Source organism: Fistularia commersonii, chromosome 26 (genome assembly GCF_037954325.1).
Source record: "Fistularia commersonii isolate RoL2024-O1a breed Wild chromosome 26, RoL_Fcom_v1.0, whole genome shotgun sequence".
NCBI lineage: Eukaryota > Metazoa > Chordata > Actinopteri > Syngnathiformes > Fistulariidae > Fistularia > Fistularia commersonii.
The window spans coordinates 1295691-1316682 of record NC_141309.1 but is presented as its reverse complement, the minus strand read 5'-3'; the positions used below and the strand labels follow the sequence as shown (position 1 = coordinate 1316682).

The window sequence follows — 20992 nt, the reverse complement described above, 5'->3', positions numbered from 1 at the left end:
TCCATGAACCGGGATGAGAAACTCAGATAAATTCTCCCTGCGTTGTCACAGAATATGAAATCGTCACCGTAACGGCGAACGCGGAGGATGCCTCCACCGCCGAAAACGTCTTGATCATTTTGGAGGGGAGGAAAGCTCGATCTAAGGAGTTTGTCCTGGAGAACAAGAAGAAGAAGTTCTTGTGGTGAGTTTCCAGACGGCTGGTGGGTAAAATCTTATTACGCCGGCTTACATAATCTCCCCCTCTTCCTTTTTAATTCTCTTTCATCTTGTTGCTTCATTTACCGTTCTCCGAGCTCCTTCGGTTTCCCCCCCGGAGACCGGCTCCCACGAGAGAGCGCTGAAGCAACCGGTGAATTTAACCGTCAAAGCTCCTCCCGACTCTCCCATTATTCACATCTCATCCTCTTCATTTCCCTCCACTTTTTTCTAACTCCGCGTCCTTTTTCCTTGCAGAAAGATCTGTTTAGAAAAATCGAAATGTTCCGCTTTTCAAGGCCTCGTACTCGGCCTTGACGGGGTCGATGTTTTTTGAGGAGTTCTCAGCTTAAAATACGTGGACGGTTTCACAGTTTACAGTGTACATTTGGTGTCGCTCCAAAGAATACGAAGGATGTGAAGTTCAGATGTATGCTCGAAAGCCCGAACTATGTCTTCGAACACAACCGACTCGGACGCCGTAGTCGTAAATAGACATGTATGTTCCCCACGCTTGTCTTTTCATAGCGGCGCCACCGACACCTTTGAGTTTTCGTCCAAGCACGTGGGCGAGATCGCCGGCATCTGCATCGGCCACGTCACCAAGGACGGCAAGAAGGTGAAGGCCGAGGCTCTCTGGCACGTCATGGAGGTGGTGGTGACGGAGAAGGAGCTTGGAAACCAGTGAGTAAGACATGGTCAAAGTGATACGGAAGTAACCAAGTACGGTCTCTATGTGACGTGGAGAATGAGAGGGGCAATACTTGTATGTCTTGATGTAAGGCAAAGTCAAAATGATCTGCCCACAACAAAAATACAAAACATTCTCTATACGTACAATGCATGTTGCATAACCGCATGAGCCAATAATGCACAACACAAAATAATAATATACATTTTTTGTCATGGCCCACGTTCACTGTGATGACTTGCGCCGAATTGAACGGTAGTCCGGACAGTAGCTGCTGACGGCCAGCCTTAGTGACCATGACGTCACTCACTCCGAACGATGCTTCGGTGGCGGCTTCCGCTTTTGAAGTTTGTCGTGTGAAAAGTGACCGCAAGGGGGGATTTTAGTTCCTTCACCTTTCGCTTTCTCGGTTCGCTTTTCGGCGGGACGTCCGTGTCGTATTTTCCACGAACGGTCTGAAAATGCCGCTCCACGTTACCTTCTTCAGTATTGTGACGGTAGACCTGAAGATGTCATGAACGCACTTCGAAAATGCCATCATGAAAAATAAAGTCCTCCCAAGTGTTTGTCTTCTTACTCGGTCCAGCTCCCCGACTCATTTTATACCCTTTCTTAAGTTTAAGAGAATAACGGAGGGCTGAAAATCGGAGGTAACTTGCCGGCCAACTTGTTAGCTTTGCTGCACTTCGCGCCGTTGTTTGCGCAGTGACCTCGGGACGGACGATAGGCTGACGTCTATTTTTTTAATGTCATCCGATCTACCAGTATTGCGTTTGACGTATTGACGTAAGGCATCCCTCCTCCTCAGATATTTCTTCCACTGTGACGTGAAAATTCCCCTCACCGCCAAAAAGGACCAGTTCCAAACGTTTGAGTGCTACAAGTCCATCGAGAGCTTCGCGAGTAAAGTGCGCAGCCTGGTGCCGGTCCGCTACGAGATCATCGTCATCACCGGGGACGTCAAAGACGCCGGCACGGACGCCAACGTCTTCGTCACCATCTACGGGGTCAACGGCGACTCGGGGAAACGTCACCTACGCAAGAAGTTCCGCAACCTCTTCGAGCGAGGCCGGACCGACCGCTTTTTCCTGGAGATGCTGGACCTCGGGGAGCTGCTCAGGGTCAAAGTCCAGCACGACAAGAGCGGCACCAACAGCGGCTGGTTCTTGGAGTGCGTGGAGGTGACCAACACGGCCAACTCCGTGACCACCATCTTCCAGTGCGGAAAGTGGCTGGACACGGCGAAGGCCGACGGGCAGATCCAGCGGGTGTTGTACCCGAGGTACTAGGAGCACCGCGCAAAGAGCCGGTAAGCCTGGACTCGGACGTGAAATATATGTCGATTCGGCCAAATATTTGCTACCATCCACTTGAATGTGCAGATATTTTTTTTTTTTTACAAAAATCCAAATGGGTGATCATTACGGTGACTCGGAATCGGACTATTTGGCATGTTTTGCATTTTATCGTGTCCGTGGAGGTTCTCGGTCATCCGGGTCACGGTGAGTTCTTGTTGAAATCTTCTCATTTTGGCAACTGGACTGGAATTTCTACACTTGGACGGCAGCTTGCTGCTCATGGTTCGTCCATGATGGCTTCATGGAAGAGAACGAATTTCCCCACGAGGGATTAATAAAGGATAAATTATAAATTATGGGGAGTTTCCAAATGAGGAGTATTATATATATATATTATATATATATTATATTATTTTATATTATTTATATATTATATTTATTATATATATATATTATTATATTATTATATAAAATTATTATAATATGTTATTATATAATATTATTATTTAATATATATTATATTATATAATATATATATTGTATAACATATATTCATATTATATTATTTATATATTATTTATATATTATTTATATATTATTATATATTATTATATTATATTATAGTATTATATTATATTTCTTTCCTGTGCATCTTGTATTTGCAAGTGTTATTTGCAGTCCTTATGTCCTCTATTGTAAGTCGCTTTGGATAAAAGCGTCTGCCTAATGTAATGTAATGATGATATTCTGAATATTCCAAATAATATTCCATATAATGTATTCAGAAACTTCATTAGAACGAAAGAAGCCTCTGGGATGAGGGGTGAAACCTCTCGAGCGAAGAAATTCGAGTCCAGTTGCCGAGACGAGAAGATTTTGACAAGAAATTACATTTTATCCTTTAATTTTATGTTTCTGCTTCACCGACTAGTTCAAAATGCCGTTGCCTTTTTACCTGCGCAGCTAAAATAAACAATTAGCGGACAGTAATGGACTCAATGCTCTTATATCTTGTTTAAACCCACGCAGTAGATGTCGAGACACCACACACACACACACACACACACACACACACACGCACGCACGCACGCCCGCACGCACGCCGGGACTTTGTCGTCAGCATTTTAGGCAGTTTATTTGAAAAACACATACAAAAAGATCATATACAAGACAATAAATAAAAAAGAGACAGAACAGTTTGGGTTAAGCTATGCAACTTTTTGCATCGTCATTAGTAATAAATACAGTACAAAATCCACCCGGAGTGAATCTAAAGGTTTTCCACAATATTCACTGATCATGTTATTCTTCATTATGATTTAGCTATTGCTTTCATATTATTGATACATACTTCTACTTTTCTATAAAATACTCAAGATCATAAAACATTGCGCGGTTACAGCAAAACAGCAGTGTGTTGTACAAAGATGGCCACTTCCCTTTTTCACTGGCAGGTTAATCATCAACATTATTTTTTTTTTTTTTCAGCAGCAAAGAAACATCCGAAATATTCAAGAAGGTACAGCATCATATTAAACACATCTACAGAGCTACTCCCACATACACATAGGAAAACCTGAGAAGGACATGCATTAAAAAGCTTGTGCTTTAAGTTCTACTGTTCATTCCGGTTCATCAGCTTGAGTTAATACTATGGCTACTGTCCAGTTCGCTCTGGAGTAATGGGGTACACTGTGGAGGACACGGGGTAAGGCCAGTGAGAGCACGAAATGAAATAAGAATAGTAAGACCCACCAGCTTCATTCCAATCCAATACTTGTTATAATAATTTGCAGGATTAGTAGAGTATTAATAGGAAATGGACACTGGAAACGCAGTTAGCTTATTATACCCAGGTGTAACACACGCTATCTATATTGTATAACCACAGTACACCAGAAATTTCGCTCAAAAAGATCAATGGCTCAAGTTAGCATGTTAGATACTTCCCCAAGTCCCACACAAAAAGCCAGCGATACATTAAAAAACGGACGCACGTCATTACGCGAGTGCTAAAAATAAGAAGCCGAAACACTGGAGATCCAGATACGATGGAACATCATGAGCGAAGTCGAAAAAAAAACAAACAAACAAAAAAAAAAATAGCGGTAATATACGACAGAAGCACGCTAACTGTGAAGCCATACTAAGACGCTTTGGACCAAAGCAGGGATGATATCTCATAACATAAAACGAACCATTGAATTTAAAAAAAAAATGAAATCAAGTGATGGCATGATGGAATGTAATCCACATCAACAGCACCTGCTGGCTAGAGAGTGCGTCGTGAACGACTCCGTCAGTTATTCCACAAATTTCTTCTTTTTTTTTTTTTTTTTTTTTTTGTCCTTTTGAAAAAGAAAACACAGACGACATGCAAAAGCATCCCCACCGACCAATGCATAATGAGGTATTGTTTTTTTTTTAATATTTTGTGTTATTTTAAATAAATATATTGATTAAATTGCAAAGTTATGAGATAGAGACATTAAATATTCCACCACAATAGCTAGCTAGCTACAGTTAGTAATAAATAATGATTGTTAAATACTTAAGGCATCTTTAATCACAGCATTCTATGTGAACTAGCAAACCTCCATTTTCATCCATCTGTAGTTTTTTGGATGGAGGTTCTTACAAAAGAAAAAAAAAATTGCAACACAAACTGTCAAGTTACCCTCCAATAATACACGAGGAAGCATGAAAATACTTGGAACTGAACAGAAACACAAACTCTAGGACAAGAAGAACCCACACCACCAAACCAAAAAATCAGGCAACTCCATATTATAGTGCATTTACAAAACACAAGCTACATTATAACAACAATAAATATGTTTTTGCAGCATTGCAGCTTTTTCTTCACTATGGTTAAAAAATGGACAAGGACTCGGCATATTAGTACCATGTCCGAATTGGCATGTGAGCTAAAAACAAAAAAAAAAAAAAAAAATGAAAAAAGAAAATGGCAGAAAAAAAACAACTGAAATCAAATCGGAACTCAAAAAATGTCAAGAACGTTTGTTTGGTATTTTTCGAATGGATGGCTTTTAATCCCTTTCACCCTCCTTCAAGTGAACTGCGGCGCCACGGTTGCTGCGCGAGAACGACGGCCTCCGTCACTCGACGCGCTGCAGCTTTTTTTAATCTATTTTTTTTCATTTTTAATTTTTTCCCCCCAGCGATAGCGCGCTGCAACCGTGAGGAGGGTCGGGTCGGGGGACGCAGTCATACACATTCTAGCACATAATCACAGGCAAATCAGTTGGTATTGTCCCTGTAACGGCGGGCGTCCGCCCTCAAAACAGCGGGAGCAACTCAGGTTGAAATGAATGGAGCCGACGCTCGTCTCCCCGAATCGCGCGCTTGTTCGATAGGCAATAAGGTTCCGGTAACGGGCGATAAATGTCACGACTCGGTTCTCTTACGAACGGCGACGCTCCTCGAGCCCACGCTCGGGGGGGTTGCCGTTAGAAACCGACCCACAAGCAGCTCTTGGAGAAAGAGAGGTGCTACACTGGCCCTCGGGTCGGCGTCTGAGGGCAACGGCGGGGGGGGAAGGGTTTTGTTTTTTTTCGTTTTTGTTTTTTAGGTGCATTCTCGTCGTCCTCTATGAATGAGCGGCGTCATCGGAGTCATAGTATACGGTTCACATGCACAGACACAGTCCCTGTTTCTACTGCTCCACAAATACGACAACAGCCCAAGCCTGCCATACAGCATGCACATCTGAGGCCTCGGCTCTAGATTATAGAGGCCCTACTACGACACTACACAGATCACTGGAAGCCATGCCTGCAGTTAGCGGGATTCAGCATCAACTCTGATGACATCGACTAACTGGAAATCCAAAACCATGTCATGACCGAAGAGAGGGTTCGTTTTTTGTTTTTTTCGGCCTTTGTACACAACTAGCTCCTCCTCTCGTTGCCCGTGGAGACGAATCACGCCGGATGTTTCCCGCCGTCGTATTTACCCTCCTTGCGGATTTAGTTTTTCACACACATGTTCTCAGAGCGAAAAGGCTTTTGATTGCTACACAACACTGTTACTCTGTAAATACTTATTCAGTACTATACTCCATTACACCACAAGCGTTCAGCTACAAAGGTTCACACCAAACAACCTCATGCTAATCATTGGATAATGTTCTGTACAGATGTACTGAGGGCTTGGGCAGAGTGCATCTTAAAGGACTTTTCACAGGCCTGGAGCGGGTTTTTTTTTTTGTTTTCCTATGTATTGGCAGAGAAATGGCTTTTATACACCACGCAAGCCGGGCAGGTTGGCAGTCAGAGTGTCTTCAATTGGTAGCCGTATGGAGGAAAATGTACAGTCCGACAGAGTCGCGCGAAGCCTCGGCGCATCCATGACACGCGTCCGCCTTTACCTTCTACATCCGGTAAGTCCGTCCCGCCGACCCTCGCTACGCACCGACCCCCAACCCTCCCCCCGTTCCCCGGTTGTGTTGTAGGTGAGTGTGCTTTGTTGATCCCTCCCTCGGCGATGCGGAGGGTGAGGAGGGGTTGTTTGGCGGAGCCCCACGCAGACACCGGGGAGACGTATGAGAACGGATCCGAAGCTCCAGAGTCGACGGGAGCTATCAACTGTCCGGGGTCAGCTGCGTCTCAATGTCTACTCTGCATATGGGGCACTTCCTGCTGGTGGCCAGCCACTGGTCCACACACGCCTGGTGGAAGAGGTGCATGCAGGGTAATCTCCTGGGGAAAGAAACACGCAGGTATGACGTAACGCCAGCGCTCGCTTTCCCTCATTTCTACAGCCAACGGAAGGGTTTCGGTGTCCGCGGAGGTTCTCGAGTCGTCCGCGTCTCCGTCGCTTCCTGGCAAAATCTTCTCCTCGTCGCAGAGGGAGTTGATTTTCTTGCCTCGAAGGCGTCTACGGGCCTCGTCCGAGAGGAGGAATCTCTTCAAGGGAGGCAAATCGGTTGCGACGAGAAGATTTTGCCAAGAATTTAGGGTTCGCTGGTTTGTTATGAAATAATATGTGTCATTTTAATATAAATAAGTCCATTTGCCATGACAGGATATGTGTATATTTATGTTTTAAATATAATAACTAAATGCAATAATCTTAATAGCCCAAAAAAAAGAAAAAAACAATTTAATGTATCTGATCCGCATTTATCCCATTTCATGCATATATTTGTCATAATAAGATTTATCAGGCTTTAATTTGGATGAAACACCAAAAGACCAACACTCATCGAAAAATGCCAAAAAATAAGTCAATATTTCCATCTAATATATTCACACTGTTAGAAACCAGGGAAATAAAAGCAGATATAGAAATATATATAGAAATAAAAGCAGATATAGTGAAATTCATGCTCCGTTTCATTTTGTATTATAGATTTGGTATCACAGCATTGGGTTTTTGCATCAAACGAATAAAAAACCTTTACATTTAAGCACTTTTGAAGCTTTATAACACAGTTGTGTGACAAAATGCAGGACCGCCGTGAGCAAATCACAGTTTGCGAAAACAATTACATCGCCGGCGTGTGAAGTTAATAAACATTTTTTTTTTTTTGTTCGTCTAGAAACTCGTTTCTCGCTTTGTTTTCCTGAAACGGACTGATGGTATTTTTAGCGGGCTCCCAACAGGACGGAGAGTCGCTGGATTCCAGCCACAAAGAGCCGCAGGAACAATGTATATCCACAGATTTAATGAGCAAAACATCCGCGGCGGCATCGCACAATACCTCGGAGAGTTCTCTGCGTACGGACCGCTTTCATCACAAGCACAATCCCAACCGCCTCCCCTGGAAGTAACACTAGAAAACCCGACGTTTGTCAAGGACGCGTCGGGAAAAAGAAAATATCTCCGTCGTTTTAAGAGATAAGACCGATCACGAACGCGTGAGGCTTTGTAAACCGCTCGTGTCGCGATGCAAAGCGCGCAATCGGGAAAAGGAAAAATGCCGAGAATGAATAACGCGCATCGAAGAGACCGACTGTCGAGATAATTATAAATCCGACGAGCGACATGAACCAGCAGATTCACCGACGCTAAATTGAGTTTGCTTGAAACGGGCCGCGGTTCCGAGACGTAACTCGGTTAGACCTGCGACTGCATCGCGAGCGTTTCCCGGATGGCGAGCGGCGCGGTCGTACCTGACATCCTCGCCGTCCTCCAGCATCGACAGACAGATGGTGCATTTCTCGTCGGTGTCCAGCTCCTCGTCGTCCAGACACATCTTCAGGTCCTGGGGTATTCTCTGCGGAGACGGCGGGATTTTCATGATTTAAGCGCTACTTTTACCACGTCGGCCGAATAGATCTCGGCTTCTCCTCGCTCCGTCCCGGAAGAATGATTTGAAAGTCTCTCCGAACTATTTTGGGTCACGCTCTCCAGTCACCCGGCGCCGTACGCTCGCCTGGCTAATACGCTCATGCAAATGAGTTTGACCTTTGACCTCCAGCCGTCACTCGCGATGCTCTATTTCCGGCTTTCGCATTTCAATGCCGATTATTTCCCGTCGCTCGGCCGCCTCGATCTTACCTTTTTGTACTTGTGAGGGAAGGTGAATCTCTCGATGGTGGTCTGCACCGCGCCGCGGTTCACGCTGCCCAGTCTATCCTCCAGCTGCAAAAGCTCCTACAAGAAAAAAAAAAAAAAAAAAAAAGAAATGACGTGAACAATCGTGAGGTTTACGGCGCGTGAAATTTAATCGGGAGGTTCTAGGAACAATAGAGGGCCTTCCAGGAAACAAAAACATCAGTTTCAAATGGAAATGAATATCACGTGATTAAAGGCAGATGGACCATCTGAGGCAGCTGGAACCCGGAGTAATTGAAAATGAGAAAATCAGTTCCACACTCAAGCTTGTCCAGACCATTGGTCACACAGAAACAATGATAAATGATTGTAGATTAGCGTGTCTGCCGAGGAGAGACAAAGAGGAGGAAGTGGAAGCGCAAACCTCGTAGCTTTCTCGGACGGCGGACGCGTGGCGGGAGGGGTTGAGGCTCTGCAGAGCCAGGAGATGCAGCTGGGGATACGGGTAGTTTCTGATCTCATGAACGACCTGAGAGATGACACATGACAGAGGCCTCCAGTTAAACTCCGCCGCAGAAATCGCAAAGATGCAGCGACGGGAAATTATTCCTCGGGAGTGGTGCAGAGCCGGGAGGGACGATAACGCGGCGGCGGCGGCGGCGGGCCGACTCACCACCTGCGTCGAGGCATTGTTTCTCGGAAAGTGGTGCATCCGAGGAGAGGTCAGGTAGTGCTGATAGTGCTGCGGCAGTGGGTGGATGTGGTACTGGTGGGGCGGCAGTCCCGCATCCACACTCAGGTCCCTGGAAAGGAAAACAAGCAATCAGAAGCGTTAGGATTCCTTTCTACGAACAACATTTGCGAGGAGTAGGACTGTTTAGCGCACGAGGCCGTTGAAAATGTTTTATTCTGGCTCGTCGATCACCAAACTTGTCGCGAAAGAGGAAAATGCCGTGATTTAAAAAGACATTAGCTTTATTCCTCGACCTGTTAAATGAACATTTGACAAACCGGGGTCCTATTTTGGGTCGCCGTTAGCGGTCCCAGTCAGGACCTTTGCAGAGCAGAGCCGTAAACTCACCCGTCTCTCGACTCTCATCGCCGCCGCTTAGCGTCTTTACTGCGCGGGCGCGAGGCCGCGGAGGCTCGTCTTCGGAGTGCCGCCGCTGAATTTAATTAAATAGCACCGGTCGTATTTTTCGATAATAGGTTGCAGACGACGGTCGGATTAGCCTCCAGACCGCCGTTATTTCGGTGAATATTGAGAATTAGAATCGCCACGACAACAAGCTATTTGTGAATAACAAACAAATAATACATGTCTTAGCTGATTATTTACGTCCTACAAGTCGCGTGGAGTAAAAATTAACGTTATTCTTTTAAAAGTCGTCGCGTCGAACTTTCCTGTCCGTCTCACAACAAGCTGGTGTCACAGCCGGTGAAGGCCGGTTCCGACGGACGCGCTAACGGTCTGCCGCTGACTGACACGCGTCTCCAGCGTCGCGGTTCCTTTCAAAGTTCGGCTTTACGAGAAGATAAGTCGCTTCCCGTTCGTTAAATGTCTTTCCGGGTTTCAGGGAACTTTCAAGCGTTCAGCACGGGAACCTCTTTAAACCGATGTTGCTTTTATCATTTTGCGTCGTCGTGAAACGGTTCTGCGTCTCCAGGACGTCTAACAAGTGCCGTCCCTCTGATGGACTCGTTCCTGATCTTCTCCGTCCTCGTCACTCCCGAAGAGGAACATCGGCATCTTCGCCTCTGCTACGTCCTGTCTTCTCCTCAGTGTCTCCAAACCAGACACCACGGTTGCTCTTCGCCTTTCCACTCATCTTCTCGCTTTTCTCCACCCCCTGCAGCCTTACCGTTTCATTCACACGCGCTTGTATTCTGTCTTTCTGGAGCTAACCTTCATTCCTCTCCTCTCCACCTCCCTAGATGTTCCTCACCATCCATGGAGATCCCTGTGTGACCTCATCTGCAAACAAGAGAGGCCCCAGAGACGATCCCCGATGCACCTCCACCTCTGTCTCACAGGTTCTCGTCGGTTTTTACACCCGTAAATATCTTTTAGTGGTCACGGACACGGCTGGTCCTTAGAAGGACGGAAGATACGGAACCCCGAATCCAACTCTGCGAACGTACGCTCATGCAGAAAATGATGAAACCCAGACAAACTGCAAACGTCTTACCAGTCCGTGCCCTCGGCCAGGTAGCGCGGCTGCTGCACCACGGGCTGAGGCGGCACGTGGAGCGGCGGCGCAAACTCGTAGCCCGGTCGTAATCTGTGCGGCTGGTGAGGAACTCTCTCTGGGGTGCGTCTGGCCACACGAAGGGAAAAGCGTTTGACTGCGCGGCGCCCGGAAATGCAAAACAACAGCGTTGCATTTCATCGACTTTGCGTCGGCAGTTACCTGGAGGATGGCAGGATGTGTCGGTGCTGGGCCTCGAGGATCTGCTGCTGGAGGAGGTATTGCTGGTGTAATGCCTGAGGTAGGAAGGGAGGGGCGGGGATGTCCTGGAACTGGGGGGCCGGAAGAGGGTTGAGGGGCGGGTGAAGCGGAGGGCCGTGCTGGTGGCCGGGAGGGGCCAGGTGGGGGTTAATGCCTGACTGCGGCTGCCCGGGGTGGGGCATGGGGAAGTCCATGGGCAGCGGGGCCTGAGGACCTAATTGGAAGTGCCGGCAAGAGGTAGCATGGCTGTGCTGCTGCTGTTGCTGTTGCCGGTTGAAATGGGATCCTGCGAACGATAAGGAGAAGCTGTCAGGCACCCGGGGAGCAAAACGAGCTGGAATTAATTGTGGGTGAAATGTGGTGTCGCTTGGGTGTGTGTGAGATAAAAGCATGTTAATGAAGCCCTACCTCTTACCTATGGTGAAAAATACGTCTGTGAGGGAGGGGGGTTGGGAAAATGATGGTTACCACAGGTACCGTGAGAAAATGAGAAATTTGGGCTCCTGCGCACAAAACGTGAGCTTTCCTTTCTTTACATTCACTCGGGGCCTCCGGCTCGTTTCCCCCGGTCTTCTGAATCACAGAAAAAGGGACCTGGCTCAGAAGAGCCGACGTCTCCGACTATCGGGGCGGAGGAGGGAGAAGGATTTTTCGACACGACTAGATCATCGCGGGGTGTCGGCGCAGCGTTGCTCTGGGGAAACGCGGTTCTAAAAAAGTTCAAAAACTTCTGTCTGCCTTTAAAAAAAAAAAAAAAATCCCGCCTTTCCATGCAATGAACCTTCACGTCGACCGACTAGCTGTGTTTTATTATACGTGTAAAGCTCCTGTCCTTTCTGAGCATTAGTACGACTACACCGAATGCTTTTCCACCCCCTCCCCCCCCCAACCACAGCTATTTGGCAGCTGCGGTGAACAGGCTGCTGTTGAGACTTGACTGGGGGAAAAAAGAAAAGAAAAAAAAAAAAAAAGACAGGTTTACTGGGATTGTGTTGCAGCGGATTTTAAAACGGCACTCTGACCCTCTCGGTTTCGGACGTCAGTAACATATTTGGTCTCGGCGCGGGCCTTCGAGGTAATCTCTGCCGGGGTCGGTGGAAACGGAGCGCGGTCGAGGCCATGTGGCAAAAAACGGGGGGTTAAATTTCCGCCTTTTTATGTGAGAGGAGTTTTCCGGCTGTCTGTAAAAGGCATGAGGATCGGTGCAAACTGTTTTTTCGTTTAACATGACGACATAGGCGACGCCTACATCGCATTTACTAGGACGGCGCTCGAAAAACGCAGCATAAATCCAACACACTCTGGTTTAGAGGCGATTTCTCCCCCTCCTCCCCACCGTGATATTTTCAGCTCGCCGCTGCGCTCGGCTCGGGCAGACGGAGGTCGACCTTCCTGCCGCGGGTCTAGAATGCAAGCTAGCGTACTACGTTTTCAAAACATCTCAGCGAAACGATCACCATGAATGACAGCAGATAGACTCATTCAGGCCCTGTGATGGAGGAAGCGTGGAAATCATCTATCTTTGTCACAGCGGGAGAAGGAGGTGGGTGGGGGTGGAGGGAGGGAAGGAGGGAGGAAGGGAGGGAGGGAGGGAGGGAGGGAGAGGGGCAGGTAGGGACAAGGGAGAGGGAGGACAATAAATGGAAATCAGCAAGAAGCACACTGAAGGTTAGGAAAAACACTATATTCTTTATTGAAAAATATTAGTAATGTGTAATTTGTGTTTTCTTTCTTGTTTGTTTGTAATAATAGTATAAATCCATGCAACAAAAATAAACAACATAGACTGAAGGCAAGGCCCACCATGCTCCATATAGGGTTAAAAAGAACAAAAGCGGCATCCAATGAGCAGACGTGTTGGCTACAGCACATGATTCCAGTACAGCAGGGTACATCTTTACTACAGAAAGATTACATTGGATTTTCACTAGTCAATGTAGAAAAACAAAAAACAAAAAATTATGAATCATAAATGTGACCATGCATTGAAAGTACTATTACCAGAACAAAAGGTAAAGAGAGACCACAACCAAACAATAAAGACGTTATTACTAATAGAGGATCTCTTTAGCAGTGCAGGAAAATAGGCATCCCTGTGAAATGGATAGCATTTTGGCCTCGTGTTAGTGGGGAAAATTTGGGAAGTGATGAACCACCAGTGAGCGTGTTTTGCTTGCTTTTTACGCTGAGAATTTCCTTTGCCAGTTTTTTTTTTTCAAAGGGCAAACGGCCCTAACAGTTCAGTGTGATTCGCAGCTCATAATTTGCCGAGGGAACAAAAGGACTACACAAAAAAATGGAGACAGTTATGGCAGGTTGTTGTGTGCAGGTGCAGTGTACCTTCAGTCATTTCCAGCGATCACATGGCTTGCGGAAATGCTGAGCGTAAACGAAAAACAAAAGCGGCGTGCACAAAGTCCCAATTAGCATGTTTGACTTTTCCAATGGGAGTTCACTTGGATTGTGTACACTGCACCTTGAGTGAAGAGAAGGAGGATGAGCCAAATTCTGGTGTTCAACAATGCAGTGCGGTATCGGAGATCATGCAAAATGTATCCACTTTACAGGAATTTACAGCATGTTGTCTATCAAGACTGGATGGGAGGTACACAATGACATTCAACTGATATCTAAAAAGGAGCTAATATGTTTACTCAGTGCTACAGCAAATTGACAGAAAACAGACAAAAGGTGCTCTGTTCTAGATGTTAGCTTTTTTTGTTTTAGTCTTAACATGGAAAGTCTATGGCTGAATACATCTCGGGAGGGGGTGCTTTTTAATACCAATGTCGTCTTCTGATGGAAAGAGGAAATGAAGAAGGGATTCACAATACAGCTAAATGCAGAGAACAGGCAGAGGCCACGCCACACCACACAGCAGCAGATGATCATTAGCTACACAATGGGGGGGACGACAAAGATCTGATAAATGCAGAATGTAGAGCCAGCCTCCATACTATGAAACAGGGAAATAAGAACAGAAATAAAAGCACAATGAAATCACTGATGCCACTGTTATGAAATTAATGTTACACTGTAGCTTCATTATTGTTCGACCGTCGCCGCTTTGCTCGGTGCAATTCGGCAGCTACAAACAAACAGCTGCCGAATGGCTAATTCGCATAGAAGGGGGTGGGGAGGGGGTAAAAAAAAAAAAAAAAAAAGAAAAAAAAAAAAACAGATGACAAATTTATGGATGATTCGGAAGTCGAGATTAACTGATCGATCGGTCGTGTATCGATTGCCACTTTGGCCCGAGTGTCATGGATATTACACACTTATCGCGGTGATGGAAAGCGACGGCAGCTAGCAAAAGCGAATGATCTTCAAATGACATCATCCAGACACAGATAAGCTGACTGGCTGGGGAGGCTACGTCTATTTTGCGGTATTTTACAGTGCAAATACACGCGTTTCGGCGTGAACCGTGTGTTACAATGGAGTGGAAAATGAACGCGAAAGTCTTCCGTAATGTCACATGAGATGCCGCAGATTGCCGTGCTGCCTAGAGATGTGGTTTTCGTGTCGAGTAACGGAGTACCGTGTGTCCAGGACATGTGGAATCCTTTGTCGGGAACGATTGTGCTCCAAGATATAGCCGGAGCCGACGAGCCAGTTAGCTTATCCTGAGCGGCGGTATTTTACCTTAATTTTACTTAAAAGACATGTCGTTACCGCCAGAAGAAAAAAAAAAGAACATCATAATCCAGCGATTTCATCATCACTCGACGCGAGTCGTTTGAATTTCGTGATTTTACTTAAAAAAAAAAAAAAAAAAAAAAAGACGTAAAGTTAACGCATGCTAACCCAGCGGCTGGGAATCGAGCTAGCTAGCCAACAGCTGCAGTGAATATTAAGATAAACAGGGCACATGTTTTGGATCGATATGAATATGAATACCGTACCTCTGTTTCTTACTGAGCCGAATACGGGAAGAACCAGGTATCCGACATGCACTAACACCATCCTGGGATCCTTGTCTGATGGTTCCGCCGGGTTATTTGAAGAGATAGCAGTAGCCCATGCGGGGGTACATTCAGGCGGCTGCTGGCTGCCTGCTACCGCTAAGCACCGCGAACCGAGCGACTGTCTGCTGCCTCGGCCGGCTGTCGTTGACAAAAGCAGACACGTCGTATCATTTCCGAGGCGAAGGAGGGCGATGTTGCGTCGCCGAGAAGCGAAAAACAAGAGCGAAGGTTACTTGCACACTTTATTAAAGAAATATATTATTTGTTAAAACCAAAAGCCCATCGACGCGTGTTTGGTTTCAGGTTTTCTTCGGGCGGTGCTTTGCACGTATGGAAGACCCGGGGTGCTAAACGGAGAGCATGCAATAGAGCTTGAATTATCAGTAAAAATAAGATAAACTTGATTGGAAATTACTTTGTCACAGCAGTGTAACAGTTATAATGTCAAAAAACTTAAATACATTTGAATGGAGAGATAGAAGATAGCAAGACACCCACGAATAAATAGACAACAACAACAACGACAACAACGACAACAACAGCAGGGATAACAATGGAAAACAATGAGCGTGAAAAATACACAATCAGAACTAAATGACAATGTAAATGGAGCGACAATAGCAATGAATAAAATAGATAAACAAAAGTAGGCAGGATGCAATGAAGTGTGAATGGGTGAGGTAGTGAGATTGTGGAAGCAATTGAATACCTGCATTTCAAAAAGAAATTATCCAAATTTTATCACATATGTGCTGCTTTGTGGAAATAGTTATTCTCCAAAAAGATAGCGGTAACGTGTGGAGGACCACCAGTGCAACAGATTTTTTTTTTTTTTTTCATACAGTTGTCTATTTTTAGTATTCTTGTTAATTTTTTTTGTCTATTTTTGTGGCTGTCTTTTGCTATCCTTTAATTGTCTCTTTTATTTATGTTTATACTCACATTTATTGTTGCACTGTTGTGACAAAAGAATTTCCCCAACAGGGATCAATAAAAAAATTTAAAAAGAATTTTTTTTTTTTTTTTTTACTGATTTAATGCCTGTTACAAATTATCTATTTAGCACCGTCAATCGAAGCAAATTACTTGCAGTTGCAAAATTACTTGGTGAATAAAGCAATTCTGAGTCTGAGTCTGCATAGGGTATTATCTTAAGTCTTATCTTCCATCATGACAAATGGTGAAATGATAATGATGAGCATGCATAAGAAAACAGGTGTCATTGCATGATATTTGGACCTAAGACAGAAGAATTCACTAATTGTTGTTTTAGCGAGCAAAAATGAATGAGAACGACTGAACTCACAAAAAGTTCTCCGATTGATGTACTTGTTGCCTCTATCGTAAATCCTGCGAATTGGGTTGTTTTTGTCTTTTTGATGATCAAAAACAAACATTTCAATTGGATTTTCATTCACAATACTATAGTGCCTTGTACTGGTTTCTTTTGTTCAAGATCTTGTGTTACTTTTAATACTTTTTCTGTTTTTTTTTTTTTAATAATCGTACTTCATTTTTGGATTTACTGATCATTCATTGGTCATGCCAACGATGCAATGCATCAGTGTTTACTGTATCTACAATTCTGTGCGATCTGTGCAGCTCAGCTCTCTTGTTGTGCTGCAATTCATTATTATTTAGCAATTTTTTTAAAGAAACTTTCCCTTGAATTTTCTGCTTTGAAATGTTCTACTGAGGGACTTATAAAATAATTATCTTGAATATGTGATGGCATTTTATATTGGATTCAAAGTGTTTATTGTCCTATGTCCAGTCTTGAAACGTGTTCCGCTGTACAATGAAATTTTTGTTTTGCTGTCCACAGTGAAGATAAGATAAGATAATACTTTGTGGATCCCCATCGGGGAAATTCGTTCGTCACAGCAGCGCAACAATAACAATATCAATAAATATGAATATAAATATAAAAGAGACAATTAAAAGGACAAAGAGGATAGGAACAGATAACAGCAAGGATAAAAATAAACAGGATGAGATTGGAATGGCAAGCATATTATTGCAACTAAATGTAAATAGTGCAAAGAAATGTAAACAATACAAAAAGCATATTGTATAGAAAATGGGTCATTCATTTGGCTTGAACTTTTGCAGTAAAAGTAGTATTCCTCAACTAAAAGTCACTCATTCTTTAACGATATTTATCATTTAAATGAAGTCTGAAGATATTTTATTCAGCTTAGAACAGGGGTCAGCAACCTTTAACACTCAAAGAGCCATTTGGACCCAGTTTCCATAGAAAAGAAAACTGGGAGCTGCAAATAATTGTTGATGTCTAAAATAAAAGTACTACTGTATATATTGCTTTTTATTACCTTTACACTTTTGTATAAACAAGTGTGTAGTGTGTTGCTTATGATATTCACAAAGTGGTATAGAGAAAATTAAATTTTTGTTTATGGAATTAACACATTTTGAAAATTATGAGCTTTGGGCTTTCAGAGCGTGTTGCGAAGCTTTGACCTGAATTTTAAAAATAAACTGGGAAAAAAATCACTGTGTCAGTAAACAGTAAAAAATAAATATTTGGAAAATATCTTCATAAATATTTATTTTACCTGGTTAATGGGACTTCTGCTCCTGAACTTCTGCGCACAGCATCTGCAAATCGGGACTATATCGGCTGGCGGGTATACCAGCTTATTTTGATCGGCGAAAAATAATAAATGTAATATCATTTTAATTTTTCAAGATCACAATAATCTTCCAACTTAGAACTAAAATTAAAAAAGGAACTAACACAAATAAGATACACATCAATTAAATATTAATAATTTATTTTACCAAGCCACTCGGAGACGCAGTTTCACTCAAAGTCCTGGAAATCTCCGCTTCTCCTGCAGACCCCCCTCCCCTCCCAAGAAGTGTTAATGTTATAACCTGGTTGTTGCGGTTTAAACTCGATCAGTACCTTTCCCCCCCTCTCTGGTCGAAAGACAAAAACGGGTAAAAGTAATGAGAAGGCAAACAAAAGGACGTGAGTGAATAAGAAAAGCCTTTACTTTGTAATGAAAACTATTCCAAATAAATTGCTCTGTAAACAAATTGTGAGCATATTCCACACCTTTTTTCATTTTCAGCATTTTTTAGCAACCTTTACACAAGAATGGAGATCCTTTTCTGTTGCAACACGGACGCACTTGGCATGTTGTCGTTTTCCCTACAGAATCCCTTTTCATTTCACGTAGCGCCTGCTTTCTCTCTTTTTCCTGTTCAATAACCTGTACGTGTCTATTTCTCAGTTCTTCTGCAAGCTTGAACTGGAATGTTCACTTTGACTCGTTTGATCCTGTACATTTCTTATACAATACACGTGCATTTACAGCAGCCATGTCTGCAATGGGCCATCTCCGTGTTCCGGTGCGCACATTAACACCACATTTCAAGTGGTTGTGGTCTGTGATCACGTTCAGTTTTCTTGCTTGACTAACCGGACTTGAGGATGTGTCTGTCTTTAAAATGGGGACTGCATGCAGCATTAACATATATTTGGAAGATGAGTGAGTGAAATGCATGCAGTAATAACATATGTTTGGGAGATGAGTTGGTGAAATCATCATCATCATCAAACCTTCATTCATACTTGTAAGACCACTGAGGTCTCCCTCATTTTCAGGGTCGACAAGTTTACAAGCAAAGCAGAGCACAGCACAACAATAAAATGAGATCAAATTAAAAAACAGTAGATAAACTAAAAGCAGGTGAAAATGAGATTAAATTAAAGACAGTACGGAAGCAGTAGATAAAACTCGAAACAAGTAAAAATGAGATCAGATTAAAAAGTACAAGGGGGTGGATAAAACTAAAAACAAGTGCAATTGGCAGTACAAATTTAAAAAAAAACAGTAAATAAACTAAAAACAGGTGCAAATGTGATTAAATTAAAGACAGTACGGAAGCAGTAGATAAAACTCGAAACAAGTAAAAATGAGATCAGATTAAAAAGTACAAGGGCAGTGGATAAAACTAAAAACAAGTGCAATTGGCAGTACATACATTTTTAACCAAGTGTTTAAAAACAGCGGCAGAGGGGAGGGCATCTGATTTTAGGGTTTGTTGCAGAGTGTTCCATGTGTTGGGGGCATCAATACAAAAGGCCGTTTTACCCAGATCCGTGCACGCAAGCGGAGCCGTAAGAGTAAGCCAACAGCTGGATCTGGTTTCGTAAGTACCAATAGCCCAATACATGCAGTATTAATATATGTTTGGGAGATGAGCGAGTGAAATGCATGCAGCAATAACATATGTTTGGCAGATGAGTGAGTGAAATACATGCTGGAAAAACATGTTTGGAAGATGAGTAGGTGAAATGCATGCTGGAAAAACATGTTTGGGAGATGAGTTAGTGAAATACATGCAGTATTAATATATGTTTGGCAGATGAGTGAGTGAAATGCATGGTGGAAAAACATATGTTTGGAAGATGAGTGGGTGAAATGCATGCAGCATTAACATATGTTTGGAAGGTTTAAGTTAAGATAAGATAAGAACAACTTTATTTATCCCGAAGGAAATTGTTGTGCCAGAGTTTCAAGCAAAAACATAACAATAATAGATAATAGTAAGAAGGAGGGAGAATAAGAAATACAACCAAATATAAATTGTCAAGGTTAAGGCCATCAAGTGTTTTAAGGTCTGAAGTACAAAGATTTGAAGCCTAGTGGCTATCAGACTTTTTTCTGACTATCAGGCTTAGTGGCTCATTAAGGATCTCCTCCAACCCCAAACCTGCCTGCACAAAAAAGCGCAGTTGCAGGACTTCGAGTGTGGATGAAAGAGCCACGGGTTGCCGACCCCTGGCCTAGAATAAGGTGAATACAGTATACCCTTGTTTTTCATGGGGGTTACGTTCCAAAAAGAACCTGTGATAGAAAAAATCCGTGAAGTAGAAACCTTTTTTTTTTTTTTTTACAATTATTATACAATTAAATACTCTATTATACATTGAAAAAGTGAATGAAATGAAAAAAATTGAAAAAACTATTTATATTTCATTATATATCTTATTCTTCCTCCTTTCCACTATTGTCTATTACTGTTGTGTTTTTACTTGAAACTCTGGCACAACAATTTCCTTTTCGGGATTAATAAAGTTGTTCTCATCTCATCTCATCATCTCATTGAAAAGAAAGAACAAACCATTTTACTGGCTCAATCATTTGTTTCACAAATAAAAGTACCGTACTTTTGAAACGCTTTTTTTCAACAATAACTTCTGTACTGTACTGTCAAATAATAATTTTAATCATCAATGTGAACAGAAGGCTTCAAATTGCGGAGATTATTCAGCAAACTTATGGTGCTGCAAAACTTATCGCTGCTGTCGTCCTCATGTTTTTTTCCTCCTTCTTTATGGAACGAACGGAAGATTAATTCATTCCGTAATGCCGACCTACAGCCGCATAGCTTTAACCTTCCCTTAGCATGTCCAGAAGTTTAACTTTATCTGCGATAGATAGCATCTTCCGCTGCCTTTTGGGCCCTGCAAGGTGCTGTTGTCGCTCCAGACCGTTATGTCAAAATTATGGGTTTTAAAGAAACTCGAAAATGCAAGAGAATTTGCACGTACGTCATGTAAATTTTGCAAGCTGTTTTACGTACGTGTACATATTAAACTGCAACGTTATTGACGCACAGGTGGAGAAGAAGCGGGGTGACTTTTTAGCCAAAACCCAATGCACGATGCAAATCCGTGAAGTAGCGAAACCGTGAACAGTAAACCGCGTAATAGCGAGGGATCACTGTATTTCGGAAGTCGCTTGCAATACTTGATTTCGGCCAGCAGAGGGCAGCATCGTGGTTCAGGGAGGTTGAGCGGCGGCGCCCATAAAGAGAAGAAGAGTTCAT

At 43.5% G+C, this 20992-nt stretch overlaps 2 protein-coding genes across 3 annotated transcripts in view; one reads left to right on the top strand and one right to left on the bottom strand.

Annotated features, from left to right (window-relative positions):
* The window catches only part of loxhd1b (lipoxygenase homology PLAT domains 1b), a 28855-nt gene extending 26299 nt beyond the window's left edge, over positions 1 to 2556 (top strand). The window contains exons 41-43 of the mRNA XM_086174372.1: positions 52 to 184; positions 727 to 882; positions 1698 to 2556. Coding sequence (XP_086030498.1) covers positions 52 to 184; positions 727 to 882; positions 1698 to 2178 — 770 coding nt within the window. The 3' untranslated portion in view covers positions 2179 to 2556. The remainder of the gene's footprint in view (positions 1 to 51; positions 185 to 726; positions 883 to 1697) is intronic.
* Positions 2557 to 3302: 746 nt separating this feature from the next.
* Positions 3303 to 15264, bottom strand: ark2cb (arkadia (RNF111) C-terminal like ring finger ubiquitin ligase 2Cb). Of its 2 annotated transcripts, XM_086173373.1 has the most exons (8): positions 15065 to 15264; positions 11121 to 11445; positions 10899 to 11027; positions 9383 to 9512; positions 9134 to 9238; positions 8713 to 8808; positions 8325 to 8428; positions 3303 to 6908 (listed from the first exon to the last, which is right to left on the bottom strand). In XM_086173373.1, exons 1-8 carry the CDS (start codon positions 15123 to 15125, stop codon positions 6791 to 6793), a joined length of 1068 nt encoding a protein of 355 aa, XP_086029499.1. In that variant the 5' UTR covers positions 15126 to 15264; the 3' UTR covers positions 3303 to 6790. The 2 variants fall into 2 exon arrangements, 1 of the variants encoding a protein (XP_086029499.1); XR_015108766.1 differs by lacking the exons at positions 3303 to 6908; positions 8325 to 8428; positions 8713 to 8808; ... (2 more) ...; positions 10899 to 11027; positions 11121 to 11445 and adding an exon at positions 12829 to 14115.
* Between the last annotated feature and the right edge of the window lie 5728 nt (positions 15265 to 20992).